We start from the raw sequence: 25000 nt of genomic DNA, 5'->3' as shown, positions 1-25000 counted from the left end.
TGCAGTATGTAATGTACTGACTAAAAATTAAGCCATTAGATACTGGCTTTAATTTGCTCTGAGAGTTATCATTCTGTGCAAAAAAAGCAAGTCTGTAACTTGATTTCATGAAAATATCTTGAATTCTCAAAACATCAGTTTTATGCTTCCTTGATTGAATTTATCATTAATTACCTTTAATTGTTTTTTCCCTCACCGATCTGAATACTTTCATGAGAGAGACAATTGGAAGATGTGAGCCTTTTTTTGTAAACAAAATTAAACTGTACTTAACAGATTTTGTATTAGCCATTCACAGCTACATAGACCACTTGAAAAAACCGTGACATATTGTTGTAAAAGAAAGGTTGTGTATCTTAATCTATTGTTTTTTTTTGCATCATCGAACCTTTTGTTGTTTTTTAACAGGAAATTTTTTTGAGTAAGACTAACAACGATTAAAAGCTTTAAAACAAGGAACATTTTGTTTGACTTTCAACATTTTTGAAACGTTGAGATACAAGTGCCATTTAAAGTGCCACTATGATCAAATTTTTACGTCTTGGTTTTTTACGCGTATCACAAAGAATTATATGAAAGAATTAAAATGCCCCTTACCGTTTACAAATACCTGCATTAGTTCCGGCTCAAAAGCCCATGAGGTGAAGCCGAATGGGCTATTGACCCGTGGCCCTTGAGGGTGAACTGGGTCTAATTGTTTTAGTATTACCCAACTAGTCGGACAGAAAAGGCAATAATAAAGTTAGCAAATGCAAGTTAAAGAAATATTTATTTGGGAATAAAAGGAAAGAAAGTGTCACGCTTTTCGCCACTCGAGGACTATTAATAATAGTCCTCTAGTAGCGTAGCCAATGAAAATGCAGGATTTGCATTTAGTCCACTAGTTGGGTGATACTAAACTAAATTAGTGGAGATACTGTCTCATGTAGATACACCTGGAATATTACCCATAGTGAATTGACTGTTTGAACGTTTCTCCACCATCTTGGTTCTTCAAAAGGTGGACAGTGATGTACATGTACTTGTATTAGAGAATGTAAAGCTCTGGAACCTTGACGTGATTTAGCTTTTGGAATGAAGAGATGAAATTTTAAACCTGTTTTCATTGGTGTCTCAGGCTAATATACATGGTACTCGGAAAAAAAAAGGGGAATGCTTCTTTGCAGGCTTTTCGATTACTGGTTCAGATACTCTACCACTGAGCTAATTAAACTACGATAGGGTCTTATGTACCCGCCAGACTGCTTGGACTGGAATTGTCCAAATGGTGCATTATGATTTCATAGTTATGATGCTGTTTCCGGTGACAGTGGTGACTTTAGGATAGCCAGAGAAAATACGAGTGCTCCAGACCAGTATATTATCGGAAACTGTTCCAAAGGGAGCACTCAGGTTTTTATCAAGTAGCCTAGAGTGACCATTGAAAGAAATCATCTCGTCATTTCATTTACCAGCGTTAAAAATTACAATATCTTTCATTTCATCAACTTTTGGAGTTTTAAAGTGGCGGCACGTCACGGCGCCTTGTGTGACAGTTCACTGCGAAAATCGTGTCACTTACAATGTTGCTTACACAATGTACAATTTTTACGATGGTTGATGGGAGTGTGGTATTGACCAATCAGACGCCAGCTGCATCCGTTCGCGCCAAAATGTGTTAATGTCCGCCATTTGTTTCGTGTAGATTTGCTTGTATTTTTCTGGCAAAAATTCCTTCTGGAAGCTTTGAAACAAGCAAGAAAAAAACCATGTATATTAAACAGGTAACATGCTTTTATTATATGTTCGTTTTCTGACAATTCTCTTTCATATAAAATGCTTTAAGAATTATTAATGAAATCATTTCTATCTGAAGACCATATCTGTGTGTAATAAAGCTTTGTAACGTTGCTAAGGTTTATTGTGTACGTTGTTTTGTGTGTGCAGTATATATTTCGAATTTTCAATGACTGAATTTTCTTTTGATTTCTAAAAATGTAATGAATTCAAAGACGTGTACTTTATTGTAACATGTTTAAACTTTATCAAGCCTAACAAATATGTCGGTGGTTCTCATCGATCACCGCCCGTTGTTTTAAAATTGACATAAACGTAAGTTGTTTGCAATTGCAAGGCTTGATTTTGTTTCTCTTAACTGTCAGAAAACCATGAGCTGATAGTTAGAAAGTTATCTGTTTTTTTCTGGATTCTGCTTTTCATAGAACTTGTATTGATTTCTTGAACAAACGTTCAAGTCCCAGAGGCATTGTAATTAATAATAATTGGAATTGTGGTTCAAGGGGATTGCTTAAGAATTTTGTTAAAGTGTAGTTATATGTGTCAATAGACAGTTCTTGTGTTAGTACATATATCTATAATAATTAGCAGTTTGTTTAGTAAATAAAGATCTGTCTGTCATCCTCATGGATTTTTCTAATTTTTAAGGACAGTGCCTACTAATTAACAATATTTTTGCCCCGGTGTGTGATTATGCAGGAAATGTAGATCTTAACAAGTGTTATTAAAATCCAAAAAGAAAATTGGGGGTAACCATTCATTTTTCAAAGATAATTCATGAATAATATTTGTAAAAAGCTTTAAAATACAAAGCAATGTATGGCGTTCTTTCTCAAATTGAAACTTAATTATCTCTCAAAAATGCATGGTTACCCCCAATTTTCTTTTTGGATACCAAGAGTACTTACTAAGATCTAACTTTCTCTGGATAGTTTTAAACCACACAAAAATATCCCAGTATTAGTAAGCATCACCAATAGGAAATCCGAGTATCTCAAGATGCGCAGAACGTATGCCGATAATGCGCAATAACAATAGTAGGTACCGTCCTTAACTTGGTGACTGAAACACCAGTTGCAAGGACAAAGGTAATTGCATGTTTGCGTTGAGATACCCTGCTTCTCTACGAGAAGGAAATGAAACCTCTGCATGAGTCTCCTCAATGTTCTGTCACGCCTGTATGACATAATGTCAATGCAATGTCACTTCCACTCTTCTGCCATTAGGCAGGTGTCAAAATTCAAACTGGTTTTTAGCCTGTTTTTAACCGGTTAAGAGTTTAATTTTTGGTCCAAATGTCTGGACAACATCGAGGAGATCCAAGCAGGGGTTTCCTTTCCTTCTTGCCGGGGAGTGAAATCTTGGAAACCTCTTTCAAGCTAAGCAGGGTAGCCTTGAGAAAATACAAGGTAGACATTTTGCCTTGTGATTCTCAAAAAGATAATATTTTAAAATGATCTAGTGGCTCTGACATTCAGTGAAATATAATTCTGCAACTCTGATCTGCCATAATGTAGACGAACATACATGTATTTTATCTTATGTTTAGGTTATCATTCAAGGCTTCAGAAGTTATAGAGATCAGACAATCATAGAACCATTCAGTCCCAAGCATAACATCATTGGTAGGTCAAATATCATGAGGAAGACATCTATTTACAAACAGGCAAACATCCATGGACCGTTGAGGGAACTTGTTTTTAAAGCATTGAGAGCACTTATGTCCAGAAATGACCCTAAATCGATACATGCCCAATTTTGACATCCAACTTAAGGACAGTGCCTACTAATTCAAAGTTATTTTTGTGCGGGAAAAACAGATCTCAACAAGTGTTATTAAAATTCAAAAAGAAAATTGGGGGTAATGACGCATTTTTCAAAGATAATTAATCAACAATATTAGCAAAAATCTTTGAAATACAAAGCAATGTATGGCGTTCCTTTCCAAATTAAAGCTTAATTATCTATGAAAAATGTATGGTTACCCCCAATTTTCTTTTTGGATACCAAGAGCACTTGCTAAGTTCTGCTTTCTCCGTGTAAATTTAAACCGCACAAAAATACCCCTGCATTAGTAAGCACTACCGATAGGAAATCCAAGTATCTGGAGATGTGCAGAACATTATGCACAATAACAATAGTAGGGACCGTCCTTAAGTCTAAGCATTTGCTACATATTTCCAACAATAAGGTAAGTATAAAGGTTAGTGTTATGTCTGGCTTAGGATAAAATCAGCTGTTCAACTTTACTTGAGGATCATCATTTGGGGGACACTTTGTGACGTTAAGAAAATTGTCTTTATAATTCCGAGACACTAGTGGTGTTGAAGTTGGGGAGAAGAGAAATCCTGGAAATAATGTGACTGAGAGAACAAATGTTTTTTAAATGCGCCAATCACAGTGGAGCATACATGTAGTGCTTCAATTAAGGGGACACATTCAGTCTACCTTATTGCCTGAAGAAGACTAGCTTTATGCAGTTGATACATTGTGATTTACATCGGAAGTGACTACGTCATGGCCCAAAAGAATGATACGTAAATACTAACAATATTTTTGTCATTCAAAATTCAATGTGCCAACCACTAAAACAAGTGAAGAATACATTGTATTATACTGCAACCAATAAATAGAGCTCTATGGTTGGCACATTATTAATAGTAGGTAATATCAATGAATATCAATAGTTCAAGTTTTTTTTTAGTTGGTAGGAATGGATCTGGGAAAAGCAATTTCTTTTTTGGTGAGTTCAATGTTTACTTATTTGTTGACTTGCACACAATGTCATGACCGCCATTTTTGAAACTCTTTCTAAAAAACCTTTCATTTGAACTTTATTCTTATGCAAAGATTTTCTTTTGTTTCGGTGAAAGAACCTTGCCAGTGATCATGTGAGTAAATGTCAGCAGTGTTTTCATTGAACAGACTTTTTTTGAACAATAATTATGATTATTGTTAATTTTCGAACATGTTGTGGTACAAATTTTTTGATGGTTCAATTTTTTTTTGGAGCCTGCTGCTAGATTGTTAACTATCATTGGTGTTTGTCAGACAATAATAAAGAACTCTAAAGAAACTAGTTTTAGGTTCCAAACTAAGATAAAATATTACTTGATCCTCATATGAATTTTCTTATGTCAAACCTATCTTGGCTCTTGTGCACGTAATTTTATGAGAGGCAATGATCCCTTTTCCAGCTATCCAGTTTGTACTTAGTGCTGATGAATTCAGTAATCTGCGACAAGAGGAACGACAAGCACTTCTCCATGTAAGTCATTGAGCTTCTTTGGGAAGTAAGGATGCTCTGCCATTCGGTAGTGTGTCCTGTAGTAGGCTATTTTACTATTGTTTCCTATACAGTATATATGGCAGTTAACTAGTGATGTTAATTGTGCAGTTGCTATGTTGACAGAACTGTACTTAATAGAAAGAAGAGCAAAGGTTTTTTTTTCCTAAAACACAGTTACCGTCAGTCTATCGCACCTCAGGGTAGTGTAGGTTTTAGTTAAGCACTGTTTGATCATTCTCCTCAGGCAAAAACTATTTTGATTGTAGGAAGGCACAGGGCCACGTGTCCTTTCAGCTTATGTGGAGCTGATCTTTGACAACAGTGACAATAGGATTCCTGTAAGTTTGACATTAAATTTACTCAATGATATTGCGTTATTTACTGTTTGGCTGCTGAAGGGGAGAAGATACAACTGTAGGGCAATTGTGAATACCCCATATTACATGTACAGTGCCGCTCGGAACAACGCAGATGCAAAATAAATGCACGCAATACGCGTATACGCGTTTTTTTTTACGAGTCTAAAATTGCGTATCGTATACGCGTTTGTGCCTTTCTTATTCATAACCGTAACTTTGCTTTTCCTGTTATTGTGTACGAAGACAAAAGAAAAAATTGCGTGACTGCCGACAAGTCGAAAATTTACATATGCATGTTGTTGCTTTGATTACTAATCAATTTCGATCTGCAAATGCCGCCGATGAAAACATCCACAGGGCATTATATCGAAGTTTAATACCTTTTAAATGCAACAAAGGTCTCGAAAGACAAGCGAGATTAAATCAGCAAATTATGCCCCGAAAAACTGAAGCCATGATTTTTGTCAGTGTTTGCCGTCACACGGTTACAGTCATTTCACGATAACACCAACGCGTGCAAAAAAAGTCCAATTTTTCCATGCAGAAAAATCAAATAAATGCGATTGGCATATCATAAAAAGTTTTTTTTAAATAATATTATTTTCTTTGAACTGAGAGCATTTCACCGTTTGAATCAGCGAACTATGCCCCGAATCACATCACGATGGCCTAGCTCTCGCCGGCGCGTGCCCAAATTTAACCCAATACTTTTCCTTACAGAAAAACCAAATAAATGTGATCAGCGCATCCATTGAGCCTTTGAAGAAAAATTTTGCGTCTGAAGTGAAAGCATTGTACCCGTTGAAATCAGAAAATCATTCCCAACAGAGCTGAAGATGTGGATATTACATGAATTAAAATCGTATTTGTCACGTGTCGGCAACCGTGTTTGACTTCACTGTCGCGCTGAAAATCCACGCCAAAAAATCATTCTTTGCGGCTGCATTTACAACAAAACAATTCAAGCTGCAAAATTCTCAGCCTTACGATGAATTTCTGTACAAAACTGCTAATGATGAGCCCTTTGTTAAAGAGTTGTGCTTTTAAATGTAACGAGTAACAGACGCACCGGCCTTGGACACCAAAGTTTTTTGTATTTTTTCAGCTATCGGTGAGCGTCACGCTTTACTTAAGTATTCACATCCAAAACGACAGAAGGAGTTAAATACTCAATTTTAAATGATGAATGGCTGTACAAAACTGCTACTGATAATCCCTTTGCTTACGAGTAGTGTTTTTTAGTTTACGACTAAATGGATGCACCGATACGAAGTTTGTTTTGATGTTATCCCTGTCAACGCTTTCATGTAAATTTTGATGTTAAAAAGGTTCTTGTGTGCCGTTTGTCGATGGGTTTATATTTCTCCAAAAGTAAGCTTGGTCATTTTTTTGGGGGGGGGGGCTTTAACACACAAATATCTAGCCAGAAGGACTTTGCGCCATTAGAATAAGCATATATGGTGAGATTTTTTGCTGTTTTAGTGACGCACTGACCAGCGAACATGCAAATTATTTTCACATTCACCACACCGGAAACGATTGAGAAAAAACAAAGACAAGGCAACAAAAGAAAGACAAAAGGAGAGCTCATAAATACTAATGAGCCTTTTTGCGTATGTCTTGATGCACATCTGCGTTTTTTTTGACGTGTTTGCGCGTTTTACGTATGCGCGTTTTTATGCGTATATTTTGGTTCACCTATCTCTGAGCTGCACTGTATGTTAATCGCCTAAAGCAATGGATAAAGTTCTCAGATTTTGAGTTTGGGTCAGATGTGACCCATGATGCCTGAGACTTTTAACTTTGTTAGCATGGGTATTAAATTTATGCAAAAAGCCCATCCATCGGATGACTAACTGTTAAGAACTTTATTTCTTTGGCATTCAAGTTTATCTGTGATTTGGCTTTCCACCAAGAACATACAGTGTATTCATGGAACCTTGCCCATGTGCCAAGGGTTAAGATGTGCAAATCATTAATTATAGTGTTTTTATCAAGAATAATTAAATGTATTATTATTGTAGATTGAGAAAGATGAAGTATCCTTGCGCCGTGTTATTGGCTCCAAGAAGGATCAATACTTCTTGGATAAAAAGAATGTGACCAAAAGTGATGTAATGAACTTGCTGGAGAGTGCTGGGTTTTCTCGCAGCAATCCATACTACATTGTCAAACAGGGAAGGGTAAGTCATGTGCCAATCAAGAACTAATTGTTCTGAAGTTTTGCAATTACTTGTAGGTTTCGCTTACATTCAGATTATTCTTTATGGGGCTTTACGTTTCATTAGTTGTTGTTGGATGAAAACCACAGCTTACTGCGCTGTAATGTTGTATAAAGTGGCTTTACTGTACCTTTACTGTAATATTATAGCAGGTGTCATGATTCCAACGACGAGAAAAAGTGTTTTAGTTCTGAACATGTGCACTAGGTTAGGAGGTTTTGATCTTTTCTCAAGTGCATAATATTTAGAATTTGAATTTACGGTATAAGGCTGACTTAGATTGTGTTACTGCTGATAGCTAAGCGTAACTGAAGAGGGCTGTTGCTGTTGGACTAATGGTGACTGGCGACTGATTTTAAAAACAATAATAATTATACAGATCAGTTCCTTTTATCTTTTCTTTTGGCATTATTTTAGATAAACCAACTTGCTGTAGCAAAAAACCATGAAAGACTGAAGCTGTTACGGGAGGTAGCAGGAACAAGAGTGTACGATGAAAGGAAGGAAGAAAGCAAGACCATTCTTAAGGACACTGGTATTACTAATAAAATTTAAGATCCCCTATATTAAAACATGCCTGAAAAGGATTAATTTCTTGCACCTGCATAACTCGACTTTTTTCGCACGAGTCTGTGAAATTCGCATTATTTTGGTCCTGGAAAATTATGTTCAGAACATTCAGTCTTCTAATAATTTGGCACTCGGGTCTTATTGGGGACACTGTATAGAAATCAAATAAAATCAAATCATATCATATCAAATCGTAAGTTGGTTTTTAAGGAGAGGGGAAAACCAGAGTACCCTGAGACCTATCACCAGAAACCCATAAGGGTTGAAATGTGTAACGCGCGTTTACAGCTTCCGAATATTCAGTACGAACTGATTGGTTGAATGTTTCAGTGCTACACTGTAATTACCATATTTGGAAACCCCTTGCTCTTGTTGTTCCAAATATGGTACTTAGCAAATTGAATATTCAGAAGCTTGTTTCCCAGCACACAAGGGGCTGTTACACGTTTCAACCCTTATGGGTTTCTGCTATCACTTGGTTGGAAACTAAAATTTCGTAACACTTGCCATCTGGGCGAGTGACCTTGAAGTCATCAATTAAAAAACTGCTCCCTTCCCTCTCCCATGAATAATAAAGTATGCAGCCATTTACATTAATTTTGATGCTCTGGGCATCTTTTCTGGGTGGGGTTTTTTTCTGTGACACTGTTCTCATGATTAAAAATTGATTCTGCTCTGTAGCTTGTGCACCCATTGGCATAATACTAAACCACGAAACAGTGAAACAGCGAAACGAAGCACCAAAACACAATGTACTTGTATGACCCCACCATACGTACATTGAATACTAATCGACAAAGGTTGGATTTGAGATTAATAATATCGTTTTAGGCCTAATTAGGTCTAAAACGTTATTGCTCCTAATTCATTGAAATTAAGATTAGGATTCAGATTAAGACTGAGATTAGGAACAATAACGTTTCGATATTTAATCTCAAATCCAACCTTTGCCAGTTAGTATTCAATGTATGGTGGAGTCATACATGGTATTTTGGTGCTTCGGTTCGCTGTTTCGTTGTTTAGAAATGTCCTGCCCCCGTCAATAAATTTACTCAAGGTGGGAACGTCCTGCGTTTCTAACACTTTTCTGTTACCACATACAAGTCATACCTTTTTTGCCGTTCTGCATCCATGGATGGCCGACTTGCCTCTTCACTAGAATTATTTTCATTGTCCGTGTTTCATAGTCCAGATGAGGAGTGGTATTCTTATCACAAGCAGTATTCTTATTATACTACTTACTTTTAATACAGGAAGCTTAAGACATCTCCAAATTTTGAAACAGCCACTTTTGAAACTCAGTGACTGTATGTTCACAACTTGAAGCAAAGTCCATGTCAGTTAAAGCTGCGGTAAATGTCCATTTTCCAGCACTTTTTGTCTCCCTGCACGAGTCAGTGTATTTTATGACTAGAGGTATTACTTTCTACAAGTACATCCATCATGTAACAATCACCAAAATGGAAGTAATTTTTTGTCTGTTTACGCACTTTAGAGTTGTTAGCTATATTGCTTGTGCACAGTGTACTTATTTTAAAGCTTAAAGTAAAAAGTTACAGTTAGTTTGAATAATATTATATTCTATACATGAAAATCGTAAGTTGGCCAAAACAATTATTCTGACACTAGTCTGAGCGAGCGGGCGAGGGTTCAGTTCCAGACCTGTCTCAGAGCAGAGTAGAGAAACTCCACCCTCGTAATTATGATAATTATTTTAAGTCTGGCAATTGAACTAGGGCCACATTGGTGGGTGGCAAGTGCTCAGTCACCCTTGTGCCAATGGTGCTCCCTTTGTCATAAAGTACACTGTAAGTTGCACACAGGATGCAGGGGCTCACAATGCCGCAACTTATCCTTGTTTCAAATTACATGGAGTGACTCAAAGGTATTGCTACGCCCTGGGTGGAGAGAGAGAATTGGTGTGGAGCAAAGTTTCTTGTCTAAGGAAACAACACAGCAAGGAGCCAGGCCTTGAACCTGGGACCCTAGCAACAGAAGCAGAAGTCTGGAGCAATGACCAATACACAACCTTGTCTTCATGCCTGAAAATGGCTATTTTCTTAAATTTGCATAACTTTACCTTTTTGGAATGAAATGTATATAGAAGTGCAGGTGATAGACGAAAGAGAGAAGTGATCTTCGTACTTATCAGTTTAAACAATAATTGACTCTAGATCTTACGGGGGGCTTCAATACACGGGCATCACAGCTCTGTGTCATTGGCTCAAATCCTGCTGAAGCCACCTGAATTTTTCAGGTGTCTATAAGAGACAATTGCTTAATTAAAATGTCCAGATAACTGTGAGGGTCACGTCTATCTTAATTCTGTTTACTTTTTTGGTGTGGGTTCTTGACAGTCACATTGTGTTGGTCCTGGAAAATTGTATGTACATGTAGAACCTCCAATATAGTCGTGTCGTGCTCAGATCAGAAATACTGGTTTCAGTTTGTCTCTTTGTGGTTTGTAGAGAGTAAAAAAGAAAAGATAGATGAGTTGCTAAAGGACATAGATGAAAGACTAGAGACACTAGATGAAGAAAAGGAGGAACTAAAAGCATATCAGAAGTGGGACAAGGAACGAAGGTTAGACACTCTTGCACTTTCTTGATCAACAACACATTGACAACAGCTCATTGATGTGAACACCTCCAATTTTTGTATAACTGAATGTCTACCAAGGTAATCTTTGTGCTGGTTTGTTGCATTTTTAAGTGTATCAAGCAAAACTCTTCAAATGAATAGAGTGGACGCATTTGGCAGCTTTTAACATTGTTTTGTTTTATTTTGTTCATTCTGACCTGATAAATGAAATGCTTATTCAACAAACTGACTTTCTACTTTTTAGATGTCTTGAGTATACAATTCACGATAAAGAAATGCGAGACACAAGAGAGAAGCTTGAACAGGTTAGCCATCCTTTAGAAGATCAGCCAAAAAATATGCATGACATCCGAGTCAGAATCATGTGTCTGTGTTGATTCAGTAAAATGAGTAAATGCCGCATTGACTGTAAATAGAAGAAGCTGACCATGTCGCTAATCTCCACTTTAGCTGGAAAACTCAAGGCAGCAAGAAACAGACAAAGCATCCTTGCTGCAAAAAGAAATCAAAGAGGCCAGCAATAGAGTTCAGGTTTGTGGGCACAATAGTTTGCTTCGCTTTTTATGGGTTTTCGATTTGCAAAAGTAACTGATTCAAAAGGACAAACATTTCCTGTCCCAAGTAGGCATTGACCCAGAGTCTTCGTGAAGTAATGGATCGCATAACTGCTGCCAATTCAGAGAGACGACAATTGGATGAAGAGTGTCAGGACCACATAAAAGAGAGGACAAAGCTTGAACTTGACATCAAGGACCTTGAAAGAACTGTAAGAGAAGATAGTGCTCTGAAGGTAAGGTATTACCAGGAAAATAATTATTGTAGCGTCACATACATTTAGCAATATGGATGGTTTTTTGTGGTGTTAATGGGGCTTTGGAGAGTGTCTTTCACATTGAAGATGTGCACTATGGTGCTACGTCACTAGTGAGTCAAGCAAAAAGTTTGGTTTTGTCAAACAAGCTGATAAAGATAAATTAAGATTTGTGAGCTGCGCTTCTCTCTCAAAAGCCCCTAAAACTTTTCAAGCCCAAAAAGTGATTTGTGAACCTAATAATATGAACTGCTGCTTCTGAAAAATTAATCTTTCAACATGTTTTCAAGACAGTGAAAACAAAACAATAATTGCAAAGTTCCATGACTCGCAAGGTTTTCCTTTTGAAGAAACAAAGTGTTTTGTGTCTTTCGGACGGTTACAGGACTTTTGAGAAATGTCCCCATCCCCCCTGAAGTTTTGAACCTTAGCCTTTTGTCATAGCAAATTGACATAATTATGCACCTACTGCTCGAAACAGGATGAGTAATCCGGGGGTGGGGGTAGGGGGTAGGGGGTAGGGAGTGAGGGGTAGGGGATGAAGAGTACCATGGCTGAAACAACCCAAACCTTTTAAAAAATACTAACCTTAGTCTTAACACCCCTTACCCCTACCCCCACCCCTGGAATACTCATGCCGCCATGAATTAATGATGTCAGCTCACTAAACTTTCTCACGATCATTAACTTTCCTATATCAACTTGTTTGTTGAAACCGCAGTTTTCACATTTTGCTATGTACAGGTTCAACACCAAGATCAACTGCAAAGTCTAGAGCAAAAAATCTGCTCGAAAGAAGAGGAATTGGGTGACTTACTGCCGAATTATAATAGACTCAAAACTGAAGAAAATGAATGCACTTCAAGGTACACAATTATTTTTTTAACATGCATGCTCTTATTACTTTGTCGTTTATAATTTATTACAATAAAGTGAGAAGTACATGTAATGTAATGCGTGAGAAGGAGTGTTTCATAGGATATCCAAACACTGAAAGGCGAGTTTTTTTTAAACCGAATTCGAGTTGTTTCGTTATCTGATGAAACACTCTTTTGAGTGTTTAATATTACTTCTCAAAGGAATTGATCAGTATTTTAAGAGATATTTGGGATCAATGTTGGTGAAATTTTATATTATTTAATACCACATATGTGACCCTATTTGGGAAAAGGGGGATTAAGGTGAATTTAGAAAACAACGTTTTAACGCGTTTAATCGCGTTCGTCGAAACGCGTGGAAACGCATTTTTTGTGCGTTTAAACAGATTTTTAACGCGTTTAAACAAACGGCTCTGTTGCGCTTCAATTACTGCATTTCGTATGCTGAAAAGTACGCTAATTTAGTTGTATTTGAATGAATAAATTACCTGTTCTATAATATGAAATGCGGAGATTAGAGTGCATGTCTTCCAACCCACTGTGTCAAAATGATCAATTCATCAGCAAACTTACCTTTTGCCTTTCCTTTTTACATTGCAGTAAGAATCACATTCCGTCTATAATAATTTACTATCCTTTTTTCTGTGAGCGCCTCATGCGCACCGACTTTAGCCCACTTGCAGTGCACGAATCTCGTGCTATCAACAACGGCAACCAGACAATTAGCACACGCAGGAAAGAAGATTCGGTTTTCGAGTCTTCCTAAGAATGGAGCAAGCCGTCGCATTTGAGCCTACGGATTCTGCAGACAAGAGCCAACGATATTGCTCAAAGAAACGCGAACCACTGAACGACGCTTCAAAAATGTTTCCATTAGCGCATCAGGTTTCACCAAGAGGCTGGTCAATCATTTGTCTCAAGCTTGTTTTAATATTTTTAAACTCTTTAAAATTTTCACATTCTCCTCCTTCGTGTTTTCCTCTTCGGAATTTTTGGCGACAAAAAGAGCACGTCGCCAGAATGAAGCAGAATCGAAGTGATGACGCCGCTAGCCTTCGGGATGTGTCATATGTTATCACTCGAGTAGACTGGTCACGATGTCGTGACGCTCGCCCCGCAACAACTGAAAAATCAGGTTTTCGCCCCATAGCGACGAAAAAATTGGATTGTTTGTACCATTATTGATAATGCCTCGAGAAAATAGAAATTACAGAAAACAGGCTGTCAACATTTAACCACCTTCAGAAGGACGTAATTCAAAGAATGAGCGAATCACATAAACATTTCATCGAAATGTGACAAAGTAAACATCGCATTGACTTGACCAAATACTTCTGGGTTGTGTAATTCTCTCCATTGTTATCGTGGGGAAACAGAAACCTAAATATCCAGTTGCGAGAGAAGTAGGGAGCGATTCAGTGAAACTGGGAACGTTTTTAGATTCGCGAACATTTGGTAGTATCGCAAGTATTTACCGGTTTTTCTGATCAGCGAATTGATTTTTTCGGAACTTCCTTGGTGTTCACGAACAGGCTTTCCATCGGATAGTCTTAATTTATTTGTTACGGATTCTTTCAGTTGTCGCTATAATAATATAATTATTGTGGGACTGTGAGAGAAGTAGCGAACGATTTAACGAAAGCAAGAGCCGTTTTTCGCTATCTTTATGACCGGTACCTTCCGGTGTGATTAATGGCTCGAAGTTGAAGCTTTGGCCGAAGACGCTGAATATATCTGCTCTCGTTCGCTCATGAAATAGGTTTCCTCTGCCAAATGCAAATTACCCGCGAATGTTTCGGGAAGGTTGGATGGGTTCAGAGAAGTATGATCCATTTCTTTCAGAGCTTTGCTTTTTTTGTTATTTCAGAGGTTTAATTGAAAGCGCTATCATATTGTTGCAAGTTATCGTGCTTGTGTCTTGGCGCTTCACTATCTGCCTATTCAACCCCTTTTCATTATCGCAAATCATAAACAAACAGGAAATTAAACAAACTGATGTCTCCTTTTGACAAGTACTAAATGACCAAAAAGTCTAAAATTTCGGAAGGTTGCGTGACTGATCGCGACAAATATGTGGATCAGTTTATTTCTTTTGAGCGGTAAACAGCGAGTCGTCGATCAATTTCTTTTCTAATGGCTTGAACGTAACTCTTAAATGCAGCTTTAGTTGAGCCCTGTCATGATGGTACGAGTTGTTTTATCTTCGTTCGGTTACTTGGGCCTTGGTCGTCGGGGTCGTCGCTCAGAGTCGGAAGACAGCCGCTATGTCAACTGCCTTGATCAAACATGAATAAAGGAAAAATGGTAGTAAGTTTTGCATGTGAAGAATGCCTCAGCTGGTAACCCCAATGCAGAATTTTATTTGATTGATTTATAAGTGTTTGCGACTCTACTAAGACCAACATGAACAGCATTCAACAATCAACGTTCTGTTGTACATTTCTAAAACAGGATCGCACATGACAAGAGAAACCTACTGACGACCCTCGCTAATCACAGGGTACACATCAAAGCAAACTTGTGCTTAACACCATCTTGAAAATTCATTTGTACATTCCTCACTTCATTTGAAACAAATTTCTATTGTTTATGCTCATGATTTACCGTTAGAGTCGCTAAGTGAGTGTTTTGTTTTTTCCTCAGAGAACGCCGCCAATTTAGGCATGTTTAGGTTGGACTAATTCGCATTTCTTCTCTTTTCCGAGTACTTGCAGCGACTAAAACAATCAAGATTTCGATGGTTTGTCGAGCTGCACTGTTTAAATAAATCACAGTTAACCCCAGATGACACCCAATAATAATATTATAGCAAGCAGCCATTTAATTATGCGCTCACTTGAGGTAAATTAACAGCGTTTAAACGCGTCGTTTGTGTAAAGCTTTTCCGACATGAAATCTTACGCACGCGTTTTTTTCGCGTTTAAACGTTGTTTAAATGCGTTTAAACGGTGTTTTAACGCGTTTGCGTTTAAAACGATAGAAAACGCGTTTTTTTGTTATTCACCTTAATCCCCCTTGTCCTAAATAAGGTCACATATCCAGATTTCCTCCACAATAGTGATTTGTTTTGTTTTTGGCATATGAATTATTAATGAGTTTGAGAAGAGTCATTGCAAACTTTCAGGATGAAAATGTGTGAGAGAAGACGCACAGAATTGTATGCCAAGCAAGGTCGCAAGAATCAGTTTACATCAGCAGAGGCCAGAGACAAATGGATTACAGAGGTGACCTTTAACCCATTGACTCCCAGGGGTTCCCCATTGACGAGTAAAATCATCTGGCGTTAGACAGAGTAAGATACCAAGTCTGGCCGGTTTAGGCTGGTTTGGACATCAAAAGGTTAAAAGCAATCTTTTGACTTGTGAGTGTACAGTACGTTATTCAATGAGAAAAAGATCAAAACACACTGGAACTGGTGTTTCCAAATAAAGAGCAGTTGTTATCGTTGAAGCCATGCATCTTCTGTTGTGGTAAAGACTATACATGTATTAATGTCATTTTTTATCTAAAAGACATTGCATTACTGTGCATTTCACCACAATACTAGACAAAATTTGTGAACCAAAAATCAGTTATGATAAAAATGACCTTTTTATATCAGTCAGTGTTAAGTACTGGTATCCTTGCTGTATTTTCTAATTTTCTGTAATATTATTAGTTTTCTATGGAGCGTTATTTTTGTGGTAATTGGTGCTTGATTCTGTGGCAGCAGCACTTATAATGTTATCCTCTTTGCAAGTAAGCTTAATTATCATGTGGGCTTGATTTCTTTTGGTTGCAAACTTTTTTAGTAAGGAATGTTGTTTTCAAACGTGAAGCCATTAGTATATTTGCATAGCTTATTTCTCGAAAAAATAAAGCTCAAATCGGATAAAAAAAAAATACCCGGGCATTGTTCATAAGTTCATTTCCAGTCACCTTGCAAAATTTGGGCTAGTTTTGAGCAAAGCTAAAATCGGCTGGACATTGTCACTTACAGTACTAGGTTTTTGCATCCAGCCCTTCAGTTGTAAGGATTTCCTTATTTAAATATAAGCTTTTCAGCTGCAAAATAGGCATGCGCTATCATGATTGTAACCATGACTGTGATCATTGCCATTTTGGATGAACTTCCCATGAACTGACCAAAAAGGATGTAAATTTTTGTCAAATTTAATTTTACAGGAGAAAGGGTCTCTCTCGGTATCCATTGCAAACAAGGAGTCACAGGTAGGTAGAGATGGTTTATGTTAATTAAATGTAATACTATTAATATCATTTTGTTGGCTTAACCAATTGTGTGAATAACTGAATTGAGTTCTTTTTTTTTTTTTTTAACAGATTGCTGCCATTCGAGCTGATGTTCAAAAGCTGAGAGGGGTGGTTCAAGAACTGACAGATGAGATACAGGTGCTTAAGCTTGATTTGCAACAGTCAATTTACATTTTGACCCCATAAAAGGCAGAGTTAGCATTGCAAGGCTTTTCTTGTATGTATTATTTTTTTAAATTACAAGTAGAATCGACTGTCCCCCTGAAAATGAAAATGTCCCGCACAATTGTAGCGAAGGGGACAAAGTGTCCCTGCTGCAAAAAAAGCATAAATTTCATAAACAACATCGTCGCTCTTTGGAGGTTGGGTGCCCGAAACATCCTGGAGCTTCTACTATTGGCAGCCAGCTCCAAGCTAAGATGGAGACTGCACCTATGGCAGGCAAAACCTGACAACCCAGCCATGAGCCCCCACGTCCCCGAGAAGAATGGGCACCCGTCACACTGATACACAGTGGAAAGCAGAGGGTAGGGAGGGAGGGAACAAAAACCGCTAAACGCTCCACACACAATGCTCCTACTTCCCGCCACACTGATAAATAAGCGATACAGCCCAAAGCACGAGGTATTCCACGCATGCGCCAGTATACTACAACCACTGACCAATTGGCTGCAGTCGCTCCTAGTTGTTTACTTGGTTAAACTTCGTTTAACCTCATCATAATTTTGCATCTTTAATTTATTAGTACTGTTAGTATACATGTATCTATAATAATATTTCTGCTGGTTGTGATCTTTTGAGTCCTAAATCTCTCAGTCATCATAAATTTTGATTTTTGTGTGGTTTTATACAGGAGAGAACAGACAATGCAGACAAAAGAAGGCAAGATATTGAAAAAGCCAATAAGAGACACTCTGAGTTAAAGAAGACAAGAGACAACACCACAAACAGCAGAAAGTAAGTTAGGAGATCAAAATATCAAATAATGGAGTAAACAAGCCTTTCTTGCTGGTTTTCACTCAGGTACTTTGCAGGGGTTTACCTAAAATCCAGAATCCGGGATCGGAATCCAGAATCCGGAATAAGAAATCCAGAACACATTGAAAGTCAAGCAAATTAAGGTGCAATAAACTCGACAATGGAGTAAAGTACTCATCAAAGGTGGTTGTTGCAATAATAAGTGACCTCTCACGCGAAAACGTACACTAATGGTTTCCAGTTAAATGGCTGAAGCAGTTGGGTACCTGTTGAAAACATTTACTAAAGTGTTGGAGGCGTTGAGAAAGACGTTGGGATTTTTTCTTTACCTGTTAGAGGCGTTGAGAAAAGCCGTTGGAACATTTGTCCCAAAGCGTTGGTAGTGTTGGAAAAAGCCGTTGGGTTTTTTCCCTTACCTGTTGAAGGCCTCAAAAATAGCCATTGGAAAAAAGCTGTTCTAGCCGCAAGGAATGCTCACAAGAACCGTTTGTCAAAACCTGTCAATACAGTATACGGTAATTACCTGAGTGTATGTTACGTGTACCTGAGTGAAACGTACAGTGCAGACCAGAAATAAGCGTCCCAAAAAACGCATGTGAAACGAGCACAAGAAAATTGCGCACACACGTCTGCGTTTATAACACGCGCATCAAAAACGCGCCTTCATCAAAGATAATTAGTATGTATGACTTGGCCCATTGTCTTTCCATTGTTTACGTTTTGTTAGTTTCGGCACAACACAATAGCGGTGTAAACAGTGAAGAGTTTGACAAAATTGCAACGCAAAGGCGTCTTGAATACCGGCAGTGTCCTTTTGACCAACGAGGCCAGTTTACTGTAAGATTCATTGGAATGCGTTCGGAGTTGAAAACAAATGCTTTACGATATCTGCTGCATCAATTGCTTTCTTTAGTTTAGTTTTACGGAGGACAATTACCGCGGGTTGGCTGGAGGCACATGGAGTGAAAGTTCAAAGCGTGACATCGAATTCGAAACCATGTGTGACAGAAAACACCCAATGAATTCAATTCAGTGCCGGCTGTTTTAATTTCTTTCAGTTATGCGTGCAAAATAGAGTATTGTTTGTTCAAATGGATGATGCTTTTACCATCATCTTTTGTTTAAGAGCCTGGAACCGCATGTTTACTTTCAGTAATCAGAGCCTCATGATGACCTCTGTCGCACCATCAACAGTATTTAAAGTTCGCGAAAAACTTGAGATGTTACAAAAACTCTTCAGTAGCATTGCTTTCTTTTTTTTTACCCGAAATAATTATGCGCGACAAATATTTGGGAAAGCACTTGCTCTTACAAACTTTTGTGGGTTAGTGCGGTATAATACACCTTATTCCAAAATGGCCGCCACTTAAATATTCTTTTGTTTTAATTTGTGTAATGACGGCACTCTTTTGTCTTTGTATTCTGACAGAGAGCTTTGGAGAGAAGAAGCAGCGATTGAACAAAGCCTTCAAAATATGAGAGAAGAGTTAAGTAAAACAGAAAGGAATTTAAGGAGCACAGCAAGCAAAGTATGTGTATTGTGTTGTTGTTTGATGTTTTATCCAATAATTGGATTGTTTTGATGCTGGTGCCAGCCTTTATTGCTAGTCATTCATCTGTCACTGTTAGTTATTTCCATTATGCTATTGTGTCGAAATAGGGAAATGATCCTCTCACTTATTTGGACAATTTAATTAAGCAATAATAATAATTGACTCTTTAGACACATGAAAAATTCAGGTGACTCCAATGGGATTCAAACCCGTGACCTCTGCGAAGCTGGTGTAATGATCTGCCAACTGAGCTATGAAGCCACGCATTTTGGAGCAGGTTCAATTTGTTGGGTTCATGTGTTTAGGTGTTCAACTGAGTAGCTTCATAGTTGAGTTGGTAGAGCATTGCATCGGCATCGCAGAGCTCATGGGTTCAAAATAATACTGTTGAAGCTTCCTCAAATTTTCAGGTGTCTAAAGGAGACAATATTATTGCTTAAATGTTCCAGGTACATGTAAGTGTGAGAGTACCTTCTCTATTTTGTCTATAACCCACACTTCAAAAATATACAATATATACAAGTGCACTTAGCTATCAAGCTGTAGTTCACAGGGACCCCACTTTTAATAATCTGAGAGAAACAGTGCAAACTTAACAGATACATTGTTTAAGAACCCCAACTGGCAGGAGGCAATGGTAGAGTTGAATGTGGGACTACTGGAAACAAATTAGAGTGAAGGTTTCTTTGCATAGGTTTTTAGGAGTGGGATTTTTAGATAATTGCATGCTGCTAGGGAGTGGTAAACTGTAGAGTTTATTCTCGACGAGCGTTTTCGTAAGCTCTGCCCGTTGCAACCACTTCTGGAATTCCTTTTGGAGAAAAGCAACCATACACCATGGCTTTAATAACGGATCTGTTAACAAAGACGGTTTAACGCTTTTAGGGGTGGTAATTGTAAGCGCTGTACTATTAAAGCTTACTCTTACATGAACAACGGCTCTTTTAAAAGCCAACAAACTTACTGTACAAAAGCAATGACCAGTACTCCCCTGTAGGTTTGTGTGACATTAATTTACATACTTTTCCATGAAAGTGTCACGCAGTTAACGGAAATTGGCATTGAAATTCATGGCACCTTTTTAGAATGTTCCCGCAGATAAACTGCACCCCCGATTTCTGGCAGCTTATTTGTGGGTTAGTGCGGTATAATACACCTTATTCCAAAATGGCCGCCACTTAAATATTCTTTTGTTTTAATTTGAATTAAACCTTGATGCCTCGTTCTTAAGCTTAAAATTCAAAAGAATATTTTATCTTGAACGAGGCAACAAGGGCCAGTTTGTATCCGCATAAATCAGCGGCCATTTTGGAATAAGGTGTATGTTGTCAGGTGCAAATCCTGCATGAGTTGCTTGAAGGTGAATAACAAAAGATATTCTGAGTTTGAGTAGCCAATCAGAGCACGCCTTCAACACTATCCATTGTTTTACTATATACTTACACTGAAATACAAAAAAATACAAAGGACATAAATTTTTCATAGCATTTTAAAAAATAATACACCAAATAAAAGAACTTGCTGAAAAGGGAGTCTTAGAGGTGGGCCCCGTTAATAAAAACCCCCCGAAATAAAAATGTAATAGAAACAAAAAATAGCTAAGAATTGTATATCATACAGTATTTACAAAAAGATACTCTGTGTAAAATATCTAAAATGTAACATATACATGTTTAAGTATCACATACAAAAATTTGGTTTTATCAACGGAGTCGATAATGTAAATTGGCCACCGTACAGAGATTCTAAAAGCTGACGTTTTGAGCGTTAGGCCTTCGTCAGAGCGAATCGAGGAATTATGGGTTACGTGTAGTTTTTATAGTAGAGTAGGAGCTACTCTGTAGGTGGTAACATGGCAATGTGAAAAATAGGAATATCTTAGTTAAATGAAAAGCGTTCGTTAAGACCGTGAGGATTAAGGGTGCCGATTTGGAAAATGAATTTTTGTTCTAGATTCTTGCGGCTTTCCGTCGTACCTACATGTAGATGTAGGGAAAGGCAGCAGATAGCCATGTGTTTTTTGGAAACTACACGTAACCCATAATTCCTCGATTCGCTCTGACGAAGGGCTAACGCTCGAAACGTCAGCTTTTAGAATCTCTGTACGGTGGCCAATTTACATCATCAACTCTGTTGATAAAACCATATTTTTGTATACTACTTCCCCACCGACGCAGCACCACAGTTTCTTTAGAAACTACCCCCTTCATTCTTGTATCACATAGCTGTGTAATTTTTGTTTCTTATAGCATGTGGGCTATGGTATTGACACAGTAAAGAAGATTGTTCAAGAAAGAGGCATCGATGGAGTTCACGGCCCACTTATTGAGAACTTTCAGTGTGATAAACAGTTTTTTACTGCTGTTGAAGTCACTGCTGGAAGCAAGTAAGTCGTGTTGTGTGAGTGCTTTTATATGAAATTCAAAAACTCATTCACGATTCATGAGCCTAACAGGCTATCAGAACATGGATAAAACGTCACATGTGTGAGCTTTGTATCCTGATAAAACACTCCTTGTTAGATATAAAGAATACTAATGAGGCATAGCTTGTTTTTCTGATATGCTAAATATTCTCCTCTTTCAATTTGAACCATTGTTCTGATTCAAGAGGAACCTGCTTTTTGTGGAATGTTTTTGCAAAGAAGTTGTTGGAAAATTAAATCGTTATAAATCAAGTTAAGAAGTAATGTTTAAAAAACTTGGAGCATGTGTTTTATTGGGTCTAAAAACACTCGGCTACACCTGGTGTCTTTAAACTCCGATAAAACACTGCTGTTTGTTTTTTAAACATTACTTCTTGATTAATATAACAATTTAATTTTCCAACACTTTCTTTGCAATCCTTAAAACTCCTATTTCTTTGTGAATGAAAGCTTACTGTACAGCTTGCTGGGATGCAGGTATGGTGGAGTGGTGAGAACACTCACCTCCCACTAATGTGGCCCGGGTTCGATTCCCAGATTCGGTGTCATATGTGGGTTGAGTTTGTTGGTTCTCTACTCTGCTCCAAGAGGTTTTTCTCGAGGTACTCCAGTTTCGCCTCTCCTCAAAAGCCAACCTTTGACTTGATTTGCTTTCATTGTTATTTTCAGTTTACAGTGTCCCCAATTAGTGCTCCAGCGCTAGAACGACTAGACACTTAAATAAAGTTCCTTTCCTTTCTTTCCTTTCCTTTCCTTTACATCCAAATTAAGGCTTAATTTTCTCAGCTAATGAACTGTTCCTAAAGATGCATGGTAACAACATTAAAATAGGACAACTTAGAAGTTGTAGTTGACCATTAGAATGTTACATACTGTTAAAAAACGACCATCAGTGTTTTTAGACCTGATAAAAATGTTCTTTTTTAAATATTCCTCTAAAATGAAATATTTTTGTTCTAAGACAGTACTCAGGAGTTCTCTTTTTAGACATACTGTACAGGTTTGCTAAATCCAAGTTTCACTGCCTGACTTACTCTGTTTTTCACCAAAAGCAACAACATCACATGTATGGCTTGTATATCAACGTTATTGTAATTTCAAACTTTTTTTTTAACAATTCAAATTGCAGGCTTTTTCACATCATAGTGGATTCTGACAAAACAGCAGCACATATCTTGTCCATCATGAATAAGCAAAAACTTCCAGGTGAAGTGACATTTATGCCCCTGAACAGACTACAGAGCAAAGAACAAGAGTACCCTTCTTCACCGGTTGGTAATTCTTTGAGACTTAATTGAAGCATGTAAATTAAGAATAATTTAATTTATTTCAAGCCAATTCTTGCTCTCAAACAAAACACGACCAAAAAATACATGTTCTACCCTACACGTTTCACCCAATTAATTTTGTGATTCAACACTGAAGGTCTTTGATGTTACTCATTACGTCATAAATTATTAATTTTGATATTCAACAAAGCTTAAAATATTGTTTGTTTGTTGACCATCTGAAAATGAGTTGTGAAACCGATGGTAAAAATATTGCAAACAAAGTGCATGCCTCTGAAAAAATATTATTCTGCCAGGTTCCTCTCTAAAAAAGTTTTATGAGCCAGCAGTCGTGTAAATTATGGTTTCACAACATGGTGGTTAATACTGCGATATCAACCTACAATCCTGGACAAAATGATTATTGTTGGGACATTGAAGTCAATAAAGCATGAGTGGTTTCAGGGGCAATGCACGTGAACAACACTCTCCTCGCCCATTTGCATTGTAAACTTGAAACCCGGGGAACATTCTGAAAAGCTGCAGTCAGTTTCAACCTCACTTCAGGTAGCAGGGGGCTCCGAAGTGGAATGATTATTAAATGCACCTTTAATTGAAGCGATTTTTGTGTGCATCATTGAAGGTGTCAGAATAATTGTTGGCCATGTTTGTGAGAATTTGCATGGTGATCATGTGATCATCACTTTACGCCCAGGGTGGAGATTTAGAGATAGTCTGTTCTGTTGTACACGTCTAGTCTGGTACAGAAAGTGAAAGGTTAATTTATTTATTGTGACAATTACGTTAACTTTGTAGGATGCCCTCCCAATGATTAGCAAGTTACGGTTCGATGAAACATTCAGGCCTGCCATGAACCTTGTTTTTGGCAAGACCCTCATTTGTCGGAACATGGAGGTGGCCTCGCAGTTTTCCAAAAGCGAGAACCTTGACTGTATAACGTTAGATGGTACGTAATTTATTATCAATAAAATCAGGTACAGGGTAGGTTGAACATCAATAAAAAAAATGTGAATGCTAGAAAGCTTAGCACTTGAGACTGTAAAAACACAACAATAATTATTTTGATATTTGAAGCCATCCCATTATGAATGGACAGGTGTCACTGTAATCCTGGTCAAACTACTTTGGGTTGCTAAGAAAGCAATGAAAATTTCATAACAATCTGCTAGCAGTCATCAAGAATAACACATAACTTACTCTTACTAATGTGACACATTCCCTTTCCCCAGAAATTGGTTAAAGGCATTGGAATCTTGTCATGGCCTGGTAATTTTGGTCAGGTTATCTTGGGGATGGACCTTGCAAACAAGTGATTTGGAGGTCATAGGTTCAATTCCTGTCAGGAAAAGAAAAATTTCTTGGGTAAGGTAACGAATCCGATGCCATCAAGTCATCGGCTGATATGTCTGTCAATGCAGCCACCGACATGTCACTGACAAGTGACTGACACGTCAGCCAACACAACACTAAAGCGTCAGCGAACACACATGACCAACGTGTTGGCTGACTCACAACCAACACGTCGGCCGACACACTGCCAATAAGAACCATGATGTCAAGCAATGAGAATAATTATTGCCGACACATTGATTGGGATCAGATTCGTTACCATTATTGATTTTTTTTCTTATCTGTGATCATGTCATTGCTGGTTACCTCATCATTTTTCTCCATTCCCTAGGCCAAAAATCGGGAAAGATCTCACGGATATATGGTATCCACCACGGGTCCCCTAGGTTAAGCTCTTACATGTATTTTACAGATTAAGTCTAAGTGCCCATTTCAGTGATTAGGTCTAAACTTTTGTTTATCTTATTGCTATAGCAATATTTAGTTCTAGAAACTGATTTAGAATGGTCATTTTTTAGAGTTATGGTTGGTGTGTATATCCATGAGATCCTTGCCCAAAAATCACACTTTCAATTCAACTGTTGTGACCCGTGAAGGCATGTCCCTATTATGTTTGATTACCTATGGTTCTGCCCGCAGGGGATCAGG

At 37.8% G+C, this 25000-nt stretch overlaps 1 protein-coding gene across 1 annotated transcript in view; it reads left to right on the top strand.

The window, feature by feature from the left end:
* The first annotated feature begins 1617 nt into the window (after nucleotides 1-1617).
* The window catches only part of LOC138041018 (structural maintenance of chromosomes protein 3-like), a 48291-nt gene continuing 24908 nt past the window's right edge, over nucleotides 1618-25000 (top strand). The window contains exons 1-21 of the mRNA XM_068886781.1: nucleotides 1618-1763; nucleotides 3326-3401; nucleotides 4481-4519; nucleotides 4974-5044; nucleotides 5332-5403; nucleotides 7449-7607; nucleotides 8064-8181; nucleotides 10685-10799; nucleotides 11062-11122; nucleotides 11268-11348; nucleotides 11443-11607; nucleotides 12373-12494; nucleotides 15631-15730; nucleotides 16671-16715; nucleotides 16827-16895; nucleotides 17611-17714; nucleotides 19165-19264; nucleotides 21538-21674; nucleotides 22843-22984; nucleotides 23798-23948; nucleotides 24992-25000. The exon at nucleotides 24992-25000 is cut by the window's right edge and continues 141 nt beyond it. Coding sequence (XP_068742882.1) covers nucleotides 1749-1763; nucleotides 3326-3401; nucleotides 4481-4519; nucleotides 4974-5044; nucleotides 5332-5403; nucleotides 7449-7607; nucleotides 8064-8181; nucleotides 10685-10799; nucleotides 11062-11122; nucleotides 11268-11348; nucleotides 11443-11607; nucleotides 12373-12494; nucleotides 15631-15730; nucleotides 16671-16715; nucleotides 16827-16895; nucleotides 17611-17714; nucleotides 19165-19264; nucleotides 21538-21674; nucleotides 22843-22984; nucleotides 23798-23948; nucleotides 24992-25000 — 1951 coding nt within the window. The 5' untranslated portion in view covers nucleotides 1618-1748. The remainder of the gene's footprint in view (nucleotides 1764-3325; nucleotides 3402-4480; nucleotides 4520-4973; nucleotides 5045-5331; nucleotides 5404-7448; nucleotides 7608-8063; nucleotides 8182-10684; nucleotides 10800-11061; nucleotides 11123-11267; nucleotides 11349-11442; nucleotides 11608-12372; nucleotides 12495-15630; nucleotides 15731-16670; nucleotides 16716-16826; nucleotides 16896-17610; nucleotides 17715-19164; nucleotides 19265-21537; nucleotides 21675-22842; nucleotides 22985-23797; nucleotides 23949-24991) is intronic.

The sequence above is a fragment of the Montipora capricornis genome, chromosome 3 (genome assembly GCF_036669925.1).
Source record: "Montipora capricornis isolate CH-2021 chromosome 3, ASM3666992v2, whole genome shotgun sequence".
Taxonomy (NCBI): domain Eukaryota; kingdom Metazoa; phylum Cnidaria; class Anthozoa; order Scleractinia; family Acroporidae; genus Montipora; species Montipora capricornis.
This window is presented reverse-complemented; position numbering and strand designations above follow the sequence as displayed.